Below are 21,004 nucleotides of genomic sequence, written 5' to 3' on the forward strand. Positions count from 1 at the left end.
AAAATATTACAACAGACTAATTTATGGGTTAGGAATTAAACGATGAAGGCATTGATTTGATCGTGGTATATGGTGCATCGTAAATGATTTTGATGATATAAACTAAATTTGGATTATTGATGGCAAAGTCCTAACATCAAATATTTCGTCTTCATCGTTTTAACTTCAAAAAAAAAAAAATCTATCGATCTTGTAAATTATCACAAACATTATCATGCAAAATATTCATCATCATTCCAAGCTCATAATGTAGTTGTTACATGATGGTCGAAGCCGAACACCACATCAACATCTCTACCCTCAAAAACCTAGAAAGGTAAGTGGAGACGCAACATTGGGAACTTACCGCATCTCGAGATTTGGATCAAGTCGGGTTGATCAACTCCCATGAAGACGACCACTGACGTTTGGGCCACAATGAGTACAACCGACGAAAGAAAGCTTAAATAGCCAACACGAACGCCAGTTATTCTTCTGCACAAAGAATCGTTCATACACATTCAACTGGAACAAAGTTGCAGTCGTTTGAAAATAAACCCTAGATGCCAGAAAGACTACGTTCTAAATTCTAAAACTATAGTACATGCACGTCGGATAAACAGCATCACACGTTATCGGAAAAGCCATGCGGGAGCGAGTCTCCCTGTTAGATCACTCGATCTCTTGCACTCCGTGCTTATTCATAAGCACGACACTTCTCATGATGTATCATGGCCATTAACACCCACTGCAATCGGCTGCGATCCGACTGCTTCGGCAGTGTTGTCCTAGAGAAAATGGAATAGTGTGTGTAAGTCAATGGGGGAATCAAAGTTAATTCTAATGTAAATGTAAATTCCATGATTCCACAAAAGAAATGCCAACAACAAACTTACCCCTTCTTTTGGTTCTGACAAGGCATTCGGAGTAGTCGGAGCTGGATTTTTCGAAAGATCCCTCATTGTTCCCTGCAGATCCGGCAACATGAATCAACATTAATCAAAAAGAGAAGTCGAGTTTATTTCACATGTATAAATAAGCAGAAAAACAATATGAATTTGAACTTTTTTTTCTTATCTATTTAACTCTTTTTTTTCAATGTCTGTAGAAAATGGCCAAACAAACCATCATGTTACCTTTATTGGAAAGAAATAGGGCTTATTAGTCATCCTAATATCTTGCAAAGGTATACTGAACTGTTATGTAATTACATACTCGACAAAACCAGCAAAATAAGGAATGCCATAGAAAAAGAGGATGGTGCACTTGATATTTTATCATATGTAACTCAATATGTATTGAACATGCATAATAGACAGAAAATAAGAATTGACTAGGTTGGGATCAATCTTTTCAAAAGTTCAGTACAGTGATCTAAATTAAGGTATAGGTCAGAATGAATTAGATTTGAAATTAAAAAGAATATAAAATAATCATGAAATCATCTAAATCACTTTTCCAGCTAAGGACCCCCCTGCAATATTCTTGAGAAACAAACAGCACTAGTTCATACTATTAAGACAATTAAAGTATCTACCTTGTTTGCCCACACAAGTCCACATGCATTACATAAGGTCCTTGGTCCATCAGGCCCACGGCGCATCATTGGTGTAGACTTTGCACTGATGCCACAGTGATGGCACCTGTTCAAATTCAAAAGACATCTACATCAGGTCTTGAAGCTTCAGAAAATTTCCAATATTGCATGCATCATATATTGTATATAAATGGACTAATTGAGAAACACAGACAATTCATGATGACTGCTGATTACCATTTTTTTCTCTGATGCTAATCATCAAATAGATATTACATAGGCACCAAATTAAAGATATTCAACTGATAATTTGACATAATTAACATTTAATGTACAGAAATACACCTAGCCTGTCGCCTGAACCAAACATATCAAGCTGATGTTTGTATTAGCAACGAGTAATTGCTGACTGGAGTTCTCGAAAAGTGATTTGTATTAGCATCTGGGCTTTGGTGTTAAGTAATTTTCTTCACTTTCAAATTCGACCAACATTTGGACATTTTGACTCTTCTAATTTAAAAATTGGATTCAAAGTACTAAAAACAATTATCTAATTAGAAAATTTCCAGCATATTCTTCTCTCTCTATAACAACTTAAGTTTTTCTTTTAAACAAACTAATTCCACAACTAGCTACCTCCTATATTGTCTCAACTACCAAAATTTCAAACTTGTGAAAAATTCAAGAAAATTGAAATCACTTAAAATAACAAAACAAAATCAATTTGAACTATGAGTATTTAACTAAATGATGTTATAGTGAAACTGGTAGTCGAGTCCAAAACTTACGCAGATGCTCCCGGGGTCTTGTTCTCTGGTGAACCCCAATTTTGGTTTGCATCAGTAGTGGTAGCACCACCAGTGGAATCTTCAGCTTTCGATTTGGATGATGTAAATTGACCCCTGTTTCTTTGCATCCTGTAAGAAGTTCAAAGAGAAATTAAAAATCATGGCAAAACTAACAGCAAGGAACAGAGAGAGAGATACAATTGTCTATAATTGTAAACCACAATCTTGGCAAAACTAATAAGTCACAACAACTGGTACACATCAGTGGTATATGATTGTAACCTACACTACTAGGCAAATAGCTTAACATGCAACACTTGTATATGTCACATTCTTACAGTTATATGCAGCCATTACATACATGTAACAATGGTCATGCACCCAATATGTTTCCCCTTACAATAACAATCAAAAGATATGTTTCTATCAAAAACAAAGTCAAATCTTTTAGTATTATTAACAGAAAAGTGAAAAAACATATCGACTCTTCTAAATACTATAAAAAACAACGTCACCTCTGTTATTATTATTATCAGAAAATTAAAAGCATATCCACTCTCATTATCATTTTTATATTGGGTAGTGAGTAACATAATACATTTGTATAAGAGGGATTTTTATGGTATTCTGTTGATAATTCAATCAAAAAGTTCCCAAACAACTGTCATCTCTCTCGGACAGGACACCACAAACTAATGGAATCCAATTATCATCCTTTATATCCAAGACATAACCAGGGACTTAGATCAAACTTCCTGATTTTTCATCAGCTCCATTAATTACTTCCCTGATCAGGAAGGTTAGATGGAACTGTTCTTTACTTCATTAGGTATCAAATTAAAAGCAAAACCATCCATAGTAAGTACATAATCAGCAAACCTTTGCAAAATCTACTTTCATTTTACTCATGGTTGATTTTTCTGCAAATGAAATTTTCAACAAAGAGTACACTGGCAAAACATGTGAACTTGCCTCAGGCTATTAAGAAACACTTGTAAAACAAAAGCAGTAATGATTTAAGATAATGCGACCTCCTACCTCAGTGCGACCTCCTTCCGAACAGTGTACCGTATTTTCTTTTCAAAATTTCTCTCTTTCCGCTTCTCCCGAAAGCGCATCAAGGATGCAACCCTATGGGGAATATTCACACGCTGTCATGTCACAAAGCAACTCAACTATTAGACACTAAAAATGCCCGCGTCATGAACTAATTGACATGCTGGGAGTCGTAAAAGATACCCTGTTTTGTACAGAAGTTGACGGAAAAGGATTCAGGCCAGTATGCATCTCACGGCCTCCAAGCAACAAGAGCACGGCTTGAACCTACGAAGTTAAACAGACAAGAAACAAAGAGAAACACGAATTTATTCAGCAAGATTCTATCTTTGAGACTGAAGGTAGTCAATCACATACGAGGTAGAAAAAACGTCACCTTTTCTGGCGAGACGGAATCGAAAACATAAACATCGCCTTGGAACGACAGCGTGAGCTGATTCCCGCCCACTTGCGGCGAGATCAGGGTTTGGGCATCACCCAGATGGCTCGGATCAGACGGTCCTTCCGTCTCCATCCCCTCGTGATCCATGGCCCCAACCCCGTCCTCCTCCATACCGTGGCCGACGCTGCCACTGCTGTGATCCGCATCGTGGTACTGCTGCAAGGCCTGCGCGTCGGCGGCAGCGATCAACTCTCCGTTACGGCCACTGGCACCATCGATGTGGGCCGTGAGGGCCGCGGACGGCAGGGCCTGGTGGTCGGCCGCCGTTATATGGATGTGGTGGCCCGGGTGCTCGCTCATCCCTGGATCTCTCTCGCGGGCTCGAATCCTCCCCAGCCTTCCAAATTTTGGTGAAAGAGATCAAGAAGACAACCAAAGGACGAGATTTACTGACAACAAAACCACGGATCCCTCAGTAGATTTGGGATCGATCGACCAGTTGGAGCATCGGGCCAGCAACCCACTACCTCCGGAAATGCCAACCATTCAAAAGCTTTCAGAAGGATAAAGGAAGAATCGATCGAAGAAGAACCCTAACTTGCTTCAACCAATCTGAGACCGAGGAAGCCCTAGAACGAGAGGGAGACGACAAAGTTATGTGCGCATACTAACATAGAATCATATGCGGACGGCAGATCCGACGACTCCAGTCCTTCAATAAATCACACTCGTCCGTTAAGCTGAGGCATCTTGATTCCACCATCCCAAAGAATTTGTATGCGGACAATAAATCCGTCCGTTCATCTCTAAAAATATCAGTTTCAGATCATTATGGACGGTCAATAGCACCCGCGTAGAGATTTATTTGTACCAGCTTGCATACGTCAGTCCGCACGCTAACGAAATCGACGCCGCTCGTACCATACTCCGAGCGTACGTGGCGAACCCCACCGCGGAGATTCCTGTGGGGCGCGAGTTACGTGGACGGAGGGGATGCTTTCGAGGCGAGAACCAACGGTAGATCGAAGCTTTTTATGAGGCTATTTATGCGGAATTGTGACGTCCGTAATACGTCAGTGCCAGCGAGTTGATCTAATCTGAGATAGCGGCCACGTCATGCATTATGATTACCGCGGTAAACTTACGTCGTTGGATTGCTGATCGAGGAGGATCCGGTTATTCAATAAATATTTTAGGGGTAATTCTGTCAAAACGGGGGATCAGATCTGCTGTTTGGATCCGATCCAAAGGATTGTTGGTTCTGGTTTCCCTCTTGCCCTTTGACTTCTTTTCTTCAAATCATTCGTCGGCAAGTCTCCTATTGGCAGAGAGTGCTGGTCCCACTGACATGGGCCACAGTCTGCTCCAACAGTAAGGAAGGTGGGTGTGCGGGTGTTCGTAAGATTTGCCCTTTGACGGCCGCCCACGCTGTGTGCAGTCCAACGCCGCTCCCGCGATTTCTTCTGGGGAAGGACGAGAAGGGTTAGGGTTAGGTCTACGATGGTGGAGGGAGAAAGGTCGGCGGTGACCGACGAGGCGTCAGCGGCAGAGGGGAGGGTGGAGGTGGGGCGGCCCGCGGTGTTGCTCGTGTGCGGGAGCCTGGTGTACTACCACTGCGCGTTCCGCGGGTCGAGTCTTCTATCCCTCGTTTCCGACGTCCTCATCGTTCTCCTCTGCTCCCTCGCCATCCTCGGCATGCTGTTACGCCAGATGAGCATCTCGTAATGCGCCGTCCCCCTCCATCTTTATATCATTTAGTAATTTATTGTCAGTTTATGATCGAAGTTGATTCCATCGATGAAGATTTAGTTTCTCCAAACGTAAAGTTACCAAAAATTAGTTTTTGCGATATACACAGTTAAATTTGAGATTTTATTGGAAACAATTGCAAATAGGAGTTATTGCATATTTGTGCTGATAAGTAATGATTATGTTAGAGCTTCTTGTTTAGCATCTTCCACTGATTTTTTCAATAAAGAATGATTGGTGGAGCAACTCATAACTGTCTAAATCATTTTCTAAGACGGGGAGGAGTTTCCTTATAATCTTAAATTAGAGTTCTGCTATGATCAAAAGGTGGAGAATTGAAGAAAATTTAATCCTCAGTTGTGTTTTTTATTGGTAGTGTGACTTTGGCATGGATGCCAATGTATTGTTCCTTGGCGTTGAAAACCATTGCAGTTGATACACTTGTGATTTAAAAAGGGACATTTTGAGGTTTCTTAATAATTCTCAAATATGTTTATTGAAAAGAATAATAGCTCTAAGTGTCACACTGAAACTTTCTTGCTTGAGTTTTGTCTTCTGATACTGAATGGTTATATCTTATTTCTGAACTTTATGATAAGAGGTTTTTCTTTGCTAATGCATCCATATCTTTCATGAATCTTCTTAGGGTACCTGTGGATCCTCTTGAATGGCAGATATCACAGGACATGGCCAACACCATTGTTGCTTGCTTGGCCAATACAGTTGGAGCAGCAGAGTCTGTGTTAAGGGTTGCCGCAACAGGGCATGACAAGAGGCTGTTCCTTAAGGTAATTATCTCAGAACTGCATGATATTGTGTTGTGGCAATTACTTGTGATTTCTTTATTTTATCATCATGCTAATTTGATGGACACTACTATTTTGTTATTGAAATTATTTGACCAGTTTTTTCCTCTAAAATATTAGCACATTTTTTCTGGTCAGGATTTAAAGATAGGCTGCCTTTCATTCCTCTTAAATGAAGATTCTGTCATTGTTTGAAGATGTTAAATATGTTTTCCATACTTCTCCTTCAGCATGTAATTTTGAAGGTAGATTTTTCACACCGTATATGCATGACTAAAGTAGGATGCTACTTTTTAGTTTAGTTATTGCTATCAATAGGAGTGTAGCGAAAAAGTAGATAATCTTAAAAATACAATTTACTAAACAAAATAATAAGGTTTCTCTTATACATAGTGATTTTGACGTCTATACATAATTATAACCTCTAACCAAAAGAATAACACACACGCATAAAATGTCCAAAATTTATACATATAAAATTGTTGACAGGTCATAGTCTATATGTGCACTAGCATGGGCTCGCACATTCTCACTTCCCTGTCCAATCGCTTGGGTGGAGTACTAGTATCCTTATCTGCAAAATAAGAACTATAGTGAGTAATCACTCAGTGATTATATGTCTTTATAGCTTTATTTAGGTGAGCATGTATTCTATCATGTATACAACATTTTAAAATCATAGGCATAAGATATTTAATAGTTAACACATCATCCTATGGCTTCTTTAGCAAGCATAATCATACAACATAGTATATGCACAATGAAAAGATAAAATTTTACATCGAAATAACTCAAAATGCTTATATGCACATGTAAGAATCATAGCACATTTATGGACTCCTACACCCCATATCATAACCTATACGTGCATTCTCACACTACACATCATCATAATATATACTTGCAATCTCATACCACATATCATCATAATATATACGTGCACTCTCATATCACACATCATAATACATATGTGCACTCTCACATTGCATGTCATAGCATATATATGCATCAGACATCATAACACATCCGTGTATTTTCACATTGCACGTTATAGAAAATATGTGCACTCCCACACCATACATCATCATATATATACATTCATACAATACATTTTCATCGTAATTCATATATTTCTATACTTACATAATATGTATATTAACATTGAGCTCATGCCTAGCTCATGACAATCATATTATTCAAAACATGCTTTCCAAATACATTATGAATATAATAATTTATACGATCGCTATTTTACAGTGAATTAAACTTATACTTACCTGATTTAACCCCAAAATGAAGATGACAGTGAAAGACCACATTCCTTAATGACCACGTATGCTAAGAAGCGGTACACTTATCAAATTAGGAGCATTGGGTCATGAGATACCTTAATTAAGAACCCTACATCTTGAATTGTTGATTTAGAATAATCCATAGCGATAACTCAAATTTTTTTTGATAAAATCCCTTCTTAAATATACTATACTCAACTTGAAGATTTATCTAAATTTGACCATTAATTTTTCAACAATTCACTCTATAATCAATTGAACTAGTTAGTATCAATTAAATCATCGCATAATTTTGTGAAGTAATTTTACTTCACTATTCTAACTGACCAAGTGATCTTAATTTTCATAAAATTTTGCAGAAAACTTGAAGACATATAAAACTAAATACACCTCAAATTTCAGCTTAAAACATAATTATTTGGAGGCTAAACTATTCTCCCAATTCAACTATCAATACTTATTTTGTTCTACTAAAATTGGGTTGAGATTATTTGAACTTATAAACCTCATATCTTGGTGTACAGAGATGATATTCATTAAATTCCAAACCCACAGAACCCTAAGGGAATCTTTTAAAACATATCGAAAGAACAAAGCCTAATTATATCCCTAAGGGGGTTCATTCAACTAAAAAAGAACCCCTTCTCAATAAACAAGAGATTCTGAATGTCTTAGATTGAGATACTCATAAGTCTATGCACTAATCTTAGATTAAAGTTATACCAGAGACCTTAGAACCATAAGAGATTTATACAAAACATATAAAAAAATCAAAGATTAATTCGAAGCCTAGGTTACTCAAAAGCAACTGAAAAGATCAGTTTATAATTTGTAAAATTAAAATCCTAGGTATAGCAAGGGAAGAATTGAGTTTTTTTTACCTCGGTCTTCTTTAGAGTTGGAGTTTCTTTGCCTTCATTAAAACACAGTGAAAGCTGAGAGAATGGCTAAAGAAAGTGAGAAATGATCATAGGTTATCAGGTGGGTAAGAAGGATGAGGCCAAAATAGGGTAAAGGTATTTAAGAGGCTACCTTGAGGTCTAGGGTTCAATCTTATTAAATCTCATTTCAAGTTTTCTTTTTTTTTTTCTTCTTTTGATAATATAATTTTAATATTGCAGCAATTTCAATTGAGTCTTATTTGGTTTGACGAGAATGACATGTTTCGATCTAAATTCATCCTTCAATGACACTTATGGATCTCAACATTTTTAGTGTCACACATTTTAATTTTCATTTTCATTTAATTTTTCATTACTATATCCATGCCTAAGTAATCTATTATTCTCTACGTATATGATGTTTAAAACTCAAAACTTTTTATTTTAATTATGGTCAAATTCATCCAAACCTTAAGATTCACTTAAGGTCGATTATAATTCAATAACCACTTCTAATCACTATATGCATGTTTATTATCATAACTTAACCTCATACTTAAGTCCACTAGCATACTTAGGCTTGTTGCGCCGAACGACCGTGCCTTATTGCTACAAAATATTCTTAAAGTAGACATTTATGCTTATACATGCTTAACCAACATTTTGTAGAATACTGTGAATAATATTTTTGGAAAGTATGTACTTCAATCTTAAAAGTTGAAAACATGAGCATATCATTTATCATATTTATAAAACATAAACATCATAAATCATATTACCAAGTGAGGATAACATATATATATTATTTGTGCTTCTATTAGCATGCTAGTTATAATTCAGTATTTGTAAGACTCGGGCATTACAGTTTTTTTATTTCAATTGGTCTCCAATATGTAAAATATTCTACTATTTTTTGCCTCTTAATATCACCCAGCCTTCTCTAGTTTGTACCATTTCAGTTTCGGGCATCTAAAAACTATTTCTGTGCAGCAAATGGTATGAGTATCATATCCGTGATTGCCTTGCTGAAAGGTTATTATACTGGTCTGTCTCAGTGATGATTTGGAGTCATGAATTAACTCCGACTTTGTATGTTCTTAAGCCAGACAATGAAAGTTCTACTCATCAAGCCAATTACTGAAATTTTCACTTGGTTTTTTTTATTCTAATGGAATGCAATACTGGCCATCCAATATGATCTGAGTTAACCTACCATGAGATAAGCACTATAACCGTTTTTTTCAAGCCAATTTGTTCTTCTCCTCTCCAAAAGCCATTGGTTGAATGAGCTAGAAGGATGGCTGCATGGGACTTCATCATATAGAGGTTTTCTTTAAATGGATCCGGTTCACTTCCCACCGATTGGATTCCTTTTTGTTGGTCCCTCGTTTGGAACCTTTACAGGATGCTAGATCATAAAGAAACCTCCTTTTGACTATTGATAGATTATTTTCACTTTCTTTTTCCTTGATTAAATTATGTGAAACCTAATAATTGAACTTAGTATGCTAGCTTTACACCTTTGAGCAGCTACATGTCTTGATTGCACAACCTTGTTTTCAATTTGGAAATATTAAGATTCTTTATACCTTCCAAGCACTGACTTGGTAGCCCCTCACTTTGCACTTAAGATTTTGATTTTTAGCAGAAACTGATCCAAACCATTAGCACGCAGAAGGAAGATAGTTTTCGTGTGTCTTGGGTGCCTAGTACACCTCTGCATCAAAAGGCGCCATAATATGATTATTCATCTTACTTGCATTTCAATTTTTTATTTTTTGAACTTCTACTGAGCTCTCATCTGAATGAAATTAAGGCAGAACACATGCAACCAACTTTTCTGCATTACCTTGCAGTCTCTTTATTTTGCAGGTGGTTCTCACTCTCTACCTCTTGTCAACTTTGGGACGAGCAGCTTCAGGTGTTACAATTGCTTATGCTGGTAAAGTTCGAACGATGTTGCTCTTTACTCTTCAATTTTGTTAACTTAACGTCTTAACTTCACATGAGGGTTATGGTTTCTATGTGAAATTCAAATTAGCCCTCATAATGACATTGCGAATCATCTATGAGTTGTAACTTTGCTTTCATTATCTTCCACTATGGTAAGCTGATAACCGTATAGATGAACTGATCATTTATCCTTGTGCAACAGGATTGTGCTTGTTATGTCTCTACTTCTTTGCGCGAAGTTTGGAGCTCATATCCAGGTGCACTTCTCAGTTCTCCAAGAGAAGCGACTCTGCGGCTGGAGATCAAGATGTCATGTAACATTAACATTTACACATTTACCTTCAAGACTCTTTCTTCAAAGGTTGATTCCAATTTCTATGGACTGCTTCCAAAAACTCTGGTTAATTCCATTTGGTTCACTGCAATGTGACTGTGTATACACATTTACATTATGAAAGATAACTCCAGAAAATAAATACCATCTCTTATTTTTTTCATGTATTCCACCTTACAGCTCTTAATTTAGGCTATGGTCATGAGTCATTTCTAGTGACTGGGTTTTCTCAGCTCAAAGTTAGATTTTTTCCATCAAGTGAATCTGATAACATCAACTCTTGCATCATTTTAGTGGATAGGTGTAGTGTGCTCAATGTCATACTATAAGAATCTAATATTGCTTGAATGGAAGGAGTAAATTAATTAGAAAATAAATATCAACTACAGCATTTGAGCAGATCATGTGGTTCCACACATCCAATTGATCAATCAAGTCAAGAAAGGAAGATAACTTTTTCTTTCTTATGACTACTTTCACATCATTAATGATCAGGCAATTTAAAGGATAAGTGGATGAACAATTTCAGTCAAGAAATAAAACATTTTTTCTTGTGGTTCCACACATCCAATTGATCAATCAAGTCAAGAAAGGAAGATAACTTTTTCTTTCTTATGACTACTTCCACATCATTAATGATCAGGCAATTTAAAGGATAAGTGGATGAACAATTTCAGTCAAGAAATAAAACATTTTTTCTTGTGGTTCCACACATCCAATTGATCAATCAAGTCAAGAAAGGAAGATAACTTTTTCTTTCTTATGACTACTTCCACATCATTAATGATCAGGCAATTTAAAGGATAAGTGGATGAACAATTTCAGTCAAGAAATAAAACATTTTTTCTTGTGGTTCCACACATCCAATTGATCAATCAAGTCAAGAAAGGAAGATAACTTTTTCTTTCTTATGACTACTTCCACATCATTAATGATCAGGCAATTTAAAGGATAAGTGGATGAACAATTTCAGTCAAGAAATAAAACATTTTTTCTTGTGGTTCCACACATCCAATTGATCAATCAAGTCAAGAAAGGAAGATAACTTTTTCTTTCTTATGACTACCTCCACATCATTACTGATCAGGCAATTTAAAGGATAAGTGGATGAACAATTTCAGTCAATAAATAAAACATACAAGGAACAAATTATTGGGACTATCAACACATACAAGGATCAAGAATGTCATCACTCCTAAATAAAAGCAAAATATTACACTTACCTTGCTCCACTACCTCTTCTTTTCATATTCTTCTGCATTTCCTTCTTCAGAATCATAGAAAAAATATGCATAAGAATCATAGAGAAACAGTACTAACTTTCACAACAAAGCATCCATTTAATTGGTTAGCATAAAAGAGAAACTATCAGTTTGACATGCTAATGCACCGTCTTCCGAAAACAAACTGGTAAAAGAGAATGATATTTTTCACATTGGAACAATGGAGTCAAGCAATAAACTTATACATAGCCACTTTGTTCCAGTTGTTGGTTTAAACATAGCAGTCCCTGAGGAACAAGTGGACGAAAAACAAAAGAAGTAACAAAGTTTAAATGTGGTGAAATATGTGTCGTGTTGTAGTGGTTTTGCGATACCCTACATTGTATGGAACATTCAATATGACATATACAGCTCAAATGAATACTTGTACATAACATGAACCAACTTAAAGTAGGCTGGATCGAATGTGTCTTGATGGCATCGTTGGTGCAGGGAATAAACACAAAGCAATTCCTCAGACACTTTAGTACAAGCCTTGACTAATCCCCGTGATGGATAGGCATCAGTGAAGGACATCATGCAGCATAGACAACAGAGCAAGTGGGTAACTTCAGGCTGGAATTAGAGATCTTGCACGTATTATTTTGTATGTGCTATGGAAAACAACCCACTTCTGACTCTTAATGATGGTGCAGAACTTGTGATCTGCTGCCAGAAAAGGTTAACTACCAAGAAGAAATATCTAGAACGGTTTTGGCACACTTGTAAAATGTATCTATTGAGCAGAAATCAAATGCTTCCTGCGTCACCCATTAAGATTTCAATCCATCATATCATGTGTAAGATCTGGTAGGAGCACCTTCCAAAGGCAACCTGCACTCACAATTCAACCAACATGCAGAAGCATTTTCTTTAACTTTTTGAAGATTAACACAATCAAGGAACTCAGTAAATGACATAATTTAAGCAAAGTCTTCTCCAGGAAACACAAAAAAAATTCATAGGTATTAAAGCAGGGACTAAGGAATCACTCCTTATGGTCACTATAAAAAGCAAGTCTCCATAAAACACGACAAAGTGTTCTTCTTTTTTAACTTCTAATAATCCTATCTTTACTACTAGACATCCTAGCAAGACTAAAATTTAGTGTCATGTAAATTACAGATTTTGGTTTTTCAAGTAAATTCTGCATCTACCTTTTGCCTCTGCTAAATCAGACATTTGATAGGCATCAAGAAATTATTCAAGTTTGTACTAATGCAATGTTGCAGGTCACAACTAGACATATGTCAGTGGACAAAACTGAAATGCTTGGCCCATTTGAAAAATGAAACTATTGACTAGAAATCGATCAAATCTAAGATACTAAAACAAAAGAACCCATATAATTTTTGTTGACAATTTTAGGCATGATGTATTTACTTACTGGTAAACATATGTACTGCCAATATGAAAGTACTTCTGTTTTTGGTACTCTGAAATTAGTAGAATCCCTTGGAAAGAAAATTGATAGAAATATGGTCACAGATTTTGCAATTGGAACATCAGAGGGAGGCAAAAGTTGGTGGTCATCGTTATTGTAAAGACTTTCAAGGCCAAGTGTCTTGCAGGGGCGTAAGGACAGTCATGGAGCTGTAGAGAGTAGAAAATTCATTTTAGAAGACAATCCAAATAGTAATGATCAAACATGTTTTTCACGTAGGTTTTAGGTATATCTTTTTAAGAATAAAAGGTAGAAATAATGCCACACACATGTTATTTCCACATTTTCTCATTCTTCTTCAGTTTAAGCAGCAGTTTTTGCTAAACAAATCATATATGATCTTACCCAACTAAAAAGTGAGAACAAGATGGCTGCAACTAATGCCGCTTCATTTCTCGGAAAATATTAGACACATTTGGGGACAGCCTCGGAAGGAACCTGAATAGCTGCACAGTGGACAAGACAGTCAGTATGGAGAGTAAATATTGATCCTTAAAGGTCAAATTGAGACAAAAGAAATAAAAACTGGTATTTAAAATAAATTAAATAATATTATGTCCCAGAGTCTGGAACAGTGAGTTATTGAAGTGAAACACTTATGCATATTGGGAATTACAATGGTACTCCATATGATGGCATCAAAAGTGACAAAGTCTCAGCATTCCTAGTATTAATAACTAATAGACATGCACTCATTCGTGTCAACATTCATATGACACAAAAATTCCAGAAAATTATCCAGTTACCGACAGAATATTTACCAGAAGTACAAATTTCAATAGGTGTCTGGTTAGTACATATATTTACATGTATCAATGCAGTGATAGCATGCATTTTATTCTGTTGAAAGAGAGTCTGCAAAAGCTACTTAAAGGACCTACCCAAAGCTTCACACAGGCATCAATCACAACTGGAACCGAGCAAATGAAAATGGTTATTGCAGCTTTATCAATTTCAAGCCCATAATGCTCAAGAATAATCTCTATCAAAGCCTGCCAACCAGACTCAGAATGATACCTGCATTTGGGTGCTTTTTCAGTTATTAACTAAATAAAAATGTAATTCTTATTGTAACAAGCATGATCTACATATGAAAGTGTGAATATACAACACATTATAGAATTGTTCATCAATGCAATTCAAGAATTAAGAATAAAGTGATAATTGGTTACAAGGAAAATCTAGTGCACTGTTTGTTGTTTAATTCACCCAAACAAAAAGATGACCTTAAAAAATCATCTTTAGTAGGAAAGAAGGCTTAAAAAGGAATCAAGAAGTTTGGATTAGGACTTAAGTTTCATGTCAGGAATAATATACATGTTTGGTGCTGGTAACCATTGTTGTGTATTTTGATAAGCTTCACAATGTTTCAGCTGATCAACTGAACCTCACAAGGTTGTATATATGAAGCAGATATGTTCTTATTCAACATGATATTTATACAGAAATTGACAGAACTGAAAAAATAAAAATTTTAAAAATAGGACTGATGGTAAAACTTTGCACTTTGCAGAAAAGATTGAAAAATGCTACCTTACAGAATCAAGCTTCAGCTGCTCAATTACTTTGATGAGTAGCATAAAAAGCAAGGAGAACACTCTATAGTAGCACAAGGTTTCATAAGCACACAAGGAACTGGTGGTATTCAAATTAATGAAATAGAAGTATCATGAACAAGCATCACAACATTATCACTTTACAAATTTGTAAGGACTCAAAGATGATATAGCATTAGCAACCCAAGCAATCATTAGTACCCATAATAAAAATATATGAAAAAATAATTGACAACTAATTGGTAAAGGATAACCTTATAAAAATTTAAAAATAGAGAAAATAAAAAATGGTAACTTTTATCAATGTGGACGTTCAATAAACTTTTGTTGTTCCTGGATATAATTATGATAGATGAGATCAGGATCCATTGTGACAAGAACGTCAAGACATGTTTATTATTTAAAGTAAACCAACCAAATATGCTTATACAGATTGTGTTGTATCAACAAAGGGGCTTCATGGTGAAGATCCATGACACATATGGCTTTATTTGACACCATGATGTTTGGTCATATCAGTTCAAATAAACAGCCTTTAGCTTTCAATTGTGAAGGAATTGGAGCAAATAAGTGCATAAATTCAAATACCTTACCCCAAAAAAATATCTGTGATTAAAATAATAAGGAATGCTTTCCCTGTGTCTGAAATGTTATTTAGTAGCTTATATCCTGTAAACTTTAGCAAAGCAACCTGAAGAAACAAACGCAATTAATATGAGAAATCTGTAGATAATTTCCACAGTAACATACACACAGTGAAGCACACAAACAAAAAGGAGAATGCAACCTAAGGAAATATAGCATGCAAGCATTACCATCCCATCTTCTATAATCAATTGACAACAAAAATACCACAATAGAGCAAACATCAAATTACGACTAAAACAAAATAAATTTGTCAAGTAAATTTGAGTATCATGTGAACTAAACCTTAAAAACTGTACCATGTGATATTAAAAAAGTCAAAAAATTTATGTCCGAACTAATAACTACATCCAGAGGGCAATTATCCTCACCTTGACTTCTGCCCATGGTCAACTGCTTGACACTTCAACTGTGTTACCATTTGATAAAGCCTAATGGTAGAGAGCACTCAGAGCAGTACATGTATATTTAAGATCTTGTTATTGATATTCCTAGACATCAATTGGTTATTAACTAGACATTGCACCAAATTGATTTAAAGTATGCAATTTATACTAGATCCAGTCGATCCTGTGCCTCATCCCTCCTTCATGGTTGTTAAAGCCACTTAAATCATATCAAGAAATAATTACACAAATCAATGGCTTAATTTTACCATATAAATACAATTACAGATATAAACCCTTGAACCCAAATAAAAAATGTGTATAGAAACCCTATAAAGATTAATGTGAATTCTCTGAGGCAAGTAGACTTATTGGGTCATGTACTAAGTAGCATACTCACTTTGCTCTTATTGAAGTAGATAAGAATGAATAATGTGATGCTATACACCATGTCTGACCAAATGTTTGCAAATGCTTTTCGGTTCTCTAATCTCCATTCATCTCTTAGATCTATCCTGATAAAACAACAGAAACAAAATCATAGATATCATAACATATTTGAGAAGGATCTAATGTAATAGATAAAGTTCCAACTATCCAATATAGAAGTAATATTTTCCAGCCAGTGGATAATTACGTACAATTATTACAATGTATAAAGTGGAAAACAAACAAGAAAAGCAACCGTAAAAGAGATATATATAGAGAGAAAACCATAATGAAATATATCTATAAAAAGGATGCTTTATTAGACTACACAGGACAATTGGCTTAATCTAAATAAATAATATATCAGTAAATTAGCACATGTTATGGGCCCTCAACAAAGTATCCCCAATGAGTTGATAAATCTTGACTGCAAAAAAGATAACTTGAGCCTTGGTGCAATGATAGAATAATTGGAAGTTTACTTGTCTCCCCAATATGTAGTCCAGTCACCATTGCTCTAACATGCTGCATGGACAGCCTTCTTACTGATTACTTCTAAATGGAACATTATAACAACACTAACAACAACATGATATAATGTCTTAACAACAACAAACTATAATGTCCAATTATTTGCGAGTGGCTATATGGATCTTTTCAGCCTTAAGTTTGGTTTATGACAATTCCATTAATCAATCTAAGAGCAATCAATTTTTTTATTATTCATAATAAAGCTTATTAGGTTTCTCTCTCTCTCTCTCTCTCTTTGCATCACTAATTTTAAAGGGCTCAACTAGTCTAATCGGTGCATCTATAGGTCTTCTTTAGACATGCACATATAATCTTGAAATAGTTTTCTCTCATCCTATCATATGTCAGAATAACAATATGTAATCGTTCATGAATATAAACATACTATGCTAATGTTTATTTTAACCTCACACATATGAATCAATATCTTCATCTCAGAAGTTTACATATTGTTTCCTAACTGCCAAACATGTTAGGCAATAAAGCATAACAGCCTTACTTTCTTGTTGTTTCCCCTTAATCTAAGGGGTACACAACAATCATATAAAACTGTCAATGTCACTCTCTACACTAATCATTCTGCATAAATCTATGAATGATATTAAATTCCCCTTTCTACTGAATAATATGACCAAGATCTTAAAAACTTCTACTTCAAGGAGCTGTTTCATATTGAACTCTCAACTCTTTTCTTGGCATTATTAGGGTTACACTTCAGATATTCAATTTTGGACCTTTAGTCCAAATGGTGGAATGGAAAACAAACATGTGTAAGTCATGATATATGTAACTTCTAAAAAAAATAAACCACTCACTTCCAATGTTATATGTAACTCTATACATTTGCAAAAATATGCAAGCCAGTGCACCTGAATATACTCCTTGGTAAAAGAGATCCAGATGGTTCAGAAATTAGTGAACTTATCCTCAGGTCATCCTGTCACTTGAATGTTCTATTGCCTTCAGAGATGCTTTTTTTTTGGTGCATACTACATATCTTGTTTTGTACTAGTAAAATAACTATAAGCAATCATTGGAAACACAATAAATAAGCTAACTGAAACCAAAAAATTAGATCAGAATGATAAAGATAAACATGGGTATATACTATCTTTACCTGAGAAAAAAGGACTTATGGCTAGAAAAAAATCGATGTAATAGACCCTAAAAACAGTTGGGACATTATGGCTTGTTATTATTGTTGTTGTAGAGGGATTTGAAAAGGAAAATGGAACATAGGTACTGCAAACATTACAAACATGGGTATTCACACACTTAGAGGCCCATGAACAATCCTCATTAACATTATACACAATTACACGTTACCCAAAAAGTATCAGAATTGTTCTACAACTAGTTAAATAGAAGGTGCACTAGATTATATCAATCTTACGCTTTGTGCCGCAACTCCACCCAGACGTCTTCATCTGAAAGAGGAGGAGATTTACCAATCTCTACCTCTAAGCGCAATCTTGCTCTCTCAAGCTTTAAAGTCTTTATCATCTCAAGTTTTTGTTGTCTCCTAACATCAAGCATCTCAGCAGCAAGTGGTACGGTCTTCACATACCTATTATACACAAAAAGGGACTTCAAACATGTTCTCAGTTGATTAAATTTACAGATTTAATGGAAGGAAACCCATACCAAGGAGACTTTCCTTGGTGGTTTAGGCACAAAACTCACAAACAAGCATGAAAGTCATGCTGGATTGCGAAAGGGATACAAGCATTAGTCAAGGGCAAGTCCAAGACCCATGGTTGTGCAAATATAGACACAGGACTGGCCCCAGCCTATATTTGTATGTTTTCCATGTTTGCTAGAGTGGAGCAATAAGTACTCTAATGCCATACCTACCTGGAATAAATGACTCTGAAATTGTAGAACTAAGGTATGATCATGCAAAGAAAAAATTTACAGACAATGAGGCATTTTAAGATTTATTGAACATGTATATGAAATAAAACCACAGGTAACTAGCTTATCATCATGCTCCTCGTAGCTGATGGCTAAATATGTTCTAAGTTCATGAAAATAGACAAAGCTGGTTATTTGTATCTTGTTTGTTCTCCATAATATTTTTGCTGCTTCTCAATATTAAATAAGGTTTTAACACAAATAATAGTATAAGAGCAACAAAAAAATTACAATATAAACAACACCAAATTTGATATACAATAAATTTACAGAAATTACCTGTCTAAGAATGGCATCAGGACAAAGTCATGAACCACAAAGTCCAATGCCCATGGAACGAGAATCAATAAAGCAACAAATTTTGCCTGCAAGCAGTCTATTGCATCAGTAATGGTTGTCACAAAAGACAAATAATATTATGACATGACCTCAACCACAAGTCTAGTAACAATTTACCATAAGCAAAAAGCTAACAAGATCTCAGAGGCTAATTAACCAGAAATATTAAATAAGCTATGTAGACTATGCTTTAAGAAATGATGAAATTCTAAAGAGAATGTAATATGCATATTTATGTTTCTGCCCTTTTCCTAGAAGTGTAGAACAGTGTAGGTTCAATGTGCGAAAACTGTGACAATCTTGCTTTGTATAAATTAGTTGCTAACAAGTAAATATATAAGCATTACAATATGAGATGCACAAATTCTCTGCAGAAATAACTCATAAAACAGTAATTTGCATAGGTCTGTAGGCATGTGATTTTGTGCTGAGGATGACATATAATAAACATGAGTGTACATGAAGATAATCATTAGATGGAGATGATATGTGGACCCATCATCAAATAGAGTACATGATGCTACGTAAACAAGTGTTAGGCAACCAGAAAATAATCGAAGATAGAATACTGGTTAAAGAACATAAAGTAGCCTATAAATCCAAATTTTTTGCTTCATAGAAACAACAATTCACTTAATATGATCATGCATTACTGAGATTTTTTTTTCTAGAGAAACACATCTTTACTATGCAACAAGCTTCTTCTTTGGAATGATTATGCTAAATAATCTTGGATGATTATGCTAATCTTTTCAACTTCATCTAAATCCCCAACCAGTGGCTAGAACCTAATTTTGAGACAAAAGACAGATTCCTGAAAACTCAACCTGTACTGAGTTCAAATTCTACAGTATGCAAAATTGTACATGCCAACCTACGATTAGTTGGTTCCTCTACATACCGAACTAGTCGAAGCATACCGGAAAACTCTATCCTCGAACAACAGTTCTTCATCATTCTCAGCAATCGCATCCTTAATTGCTTCTACAAGACCCTTCTCCCGCGTTATCTCCTCTGGGTCATCGGCCACCTCGCTCGGAGGTCCCGCCGCTTCACCGCCCCAATCCTGATCCGAAGACGAAGAACCCCCGCCAGCAAGTTCATCTCCTCCAAGCCAATCTTCCCACGCTCGGCCCTCCGCATTTCTCGCATTCTCTTGTGCTTCACGGAGCTCAACGATCGCCTCGGCCCTGCTCTTCCAAGCCTCAAATCTCTCATCCTCCGGCCCGTCCTTCTCTCCGTAATCATCGCCTACCCCGTCGACGCCGAGCACATCCTCAGCACTCCAGCCGAACCAGCTCTCGTCGTCTCCGTCCGAGAAGAACTTCTGCCACCAAGATCTCTTCTTGGGGTACCCCTTGTCCTTACAATTTCCAATCATTCGGGAGGCGCTCCGCCGTCGCCGACTCCGCTGAATAACAAAAGCAAGCATGTGGTTCGGCGCGCTACCGCGGGCGGGACGTGCATCGCCGAGAAAGAAAACGAGATTCCCGCGGCAAGCACTAGTCGAAGCGCTCATCAAGGGCATGAACGAGGCGCCGCATGTTTCGCGCTCATGCTACTCGTGCCGGCAACACGATCACACCTGTTCCGGCGGAATCGAGAAACCACAAGACGAAGGAGAAGAGGCGGGGACGCAGGACATCGGAGATGAGGTCGAGCTACGACATGGAATCGTTGGCGTCGCCGATGGAGAGCTAATGGAACAATGGATAACGTAATATATAATAATATATATATA

General features: G+C 36.2%; 3 protein-coding genes across 5 annotated transcripts; 1 reads left to right on the forward strand and 2 right to left on the reverse strand.

The window, feature by feature from the left end:
• Positions 1 to 442: 442 nt before the first annotated feature.
• LOC135595327 (GATA transcription factor 20-like) lies at positions 443 to 4,361 on the reverse strand. The gene is made up of 7 exons (XM_065086103.1): positions 3,737 to 4,361; positions 3,544 to 3,627; positions 3,343 to 3,455; positions 2,305 to 2,433; positions 1,517 to 1,622; positions 876 to 947; positions 443 to 767 (listed from the first exon to the last, which is right to left on the reverse strand). The coding sequence occupies exons 1-7, from the start codon at positions 4,100 to 4,102 to the stop codon at positions 699 to 701; spliced, it is 939 nt and encodes a 312-aa protein (XP_064942175.1). The 5' UTR covers positions 4,103 to 4,361; the 3' UTR covers positions 443 to 698.
• Positions 4,362 to 5,137: 776 nt separating this feature from the next.
• LOC135586737 (reticulon-like protein B23) lies at positions 5,138 to 10,920 on the forward strand. Its single transcript, XM_065086104.1, has 4 exons — positions 5,138 to 5,463; positions 6,138 to 6,279; positions 10,343 to 10,412; positions 10,626 to 10,920. Exons 1-4 carry the CDS (start codon positions 5,243 to 5,245, stop codon positions 10,739 to 10,741), a joined length of 549 nt encoding a protein of 182 aa, XP_064942176.1. The 5' UTR covers positions 5,138 to 5,242; the 3' UTR covers positions 10,742 to 10,920.
• Positions 10,921 to 12,156: 1,236 nt separating this feature from the next.
• LOC135582069 (protein DAY-LENGTH-DEPENDENT DELAYED-GREENING 1, chloroplastic-like) lies at positions 12,157 to 20,982 on the reverse strand. Of its 3 annotated transcripts, XR_010480352.1 has the most exons (9): positions 20,165 to 20,982; positions 19,204 to 19,289; positions 18,404 to 18,577; positions 16,451 to 16,565; positions 15,613 to 15,710; positions 14,345 to 14,480; positions 13,809 to 13,909; positions 13,407 to 13,612; positions 12,157 to 12,853 (listed from the first exon to the last, which is right to left on the reverse strand). XR_010480352.1 is itself a non-coding variant. In XM_065086106.1 (8 exons), the coding sequence occupies exons 1-7, from the start codon at positions 20,789 to 20,791 to the stop codon at positions 13,841 to 13,843; spliced, it is 1,305 nt and encodes a 434-aa protein (XP_064942178.1). In that variant the 5' UTR covers positions 20,792 to 20,981; the 3' UTR covers positions 12,157 to 12,853; positions 13,809 to 13,840. The 3 variants fall into 3 exon arrangements, 2 of the variants coding, with proteins under 2 accessions (XP_064942178.1, XP_064942179.1); XM_065086106.1 differs by lacking the exon at positions 13,407 to 13,612 and having other exon boundaries at positions 20,165 to 20,981; XM_065086107.1 differs by lacking the exons at positions 12,157 to 12,853; positions 13,407 to 13,612; positions 13,809 to 13,909 and having other exon boundaries at positions 14,357 to 14,480; positions 15,608 to 15,710; positions 20,165 to 20,980.
• Positions 20,983 to 21,004: the final 22 nt, after the last annotated feature.

This window comes from Musa acuminata, chromosome BXJ1-10 (genome assembly GCF_036884655.1).
Source record: "Musa acuminata AAA Group cultivar baxijiao chromosome BXJ1-10, Cavendish_Baxijiao_AAA, whole genome shotgun sequence".
In the NCBI taxonomy this organism is placed as follows: Eukaryota; Viridiplantae; Streptophyta; class Magnoliopsida; order Zingiberales; family Musaceae; genus Musa; species Musa acuminata.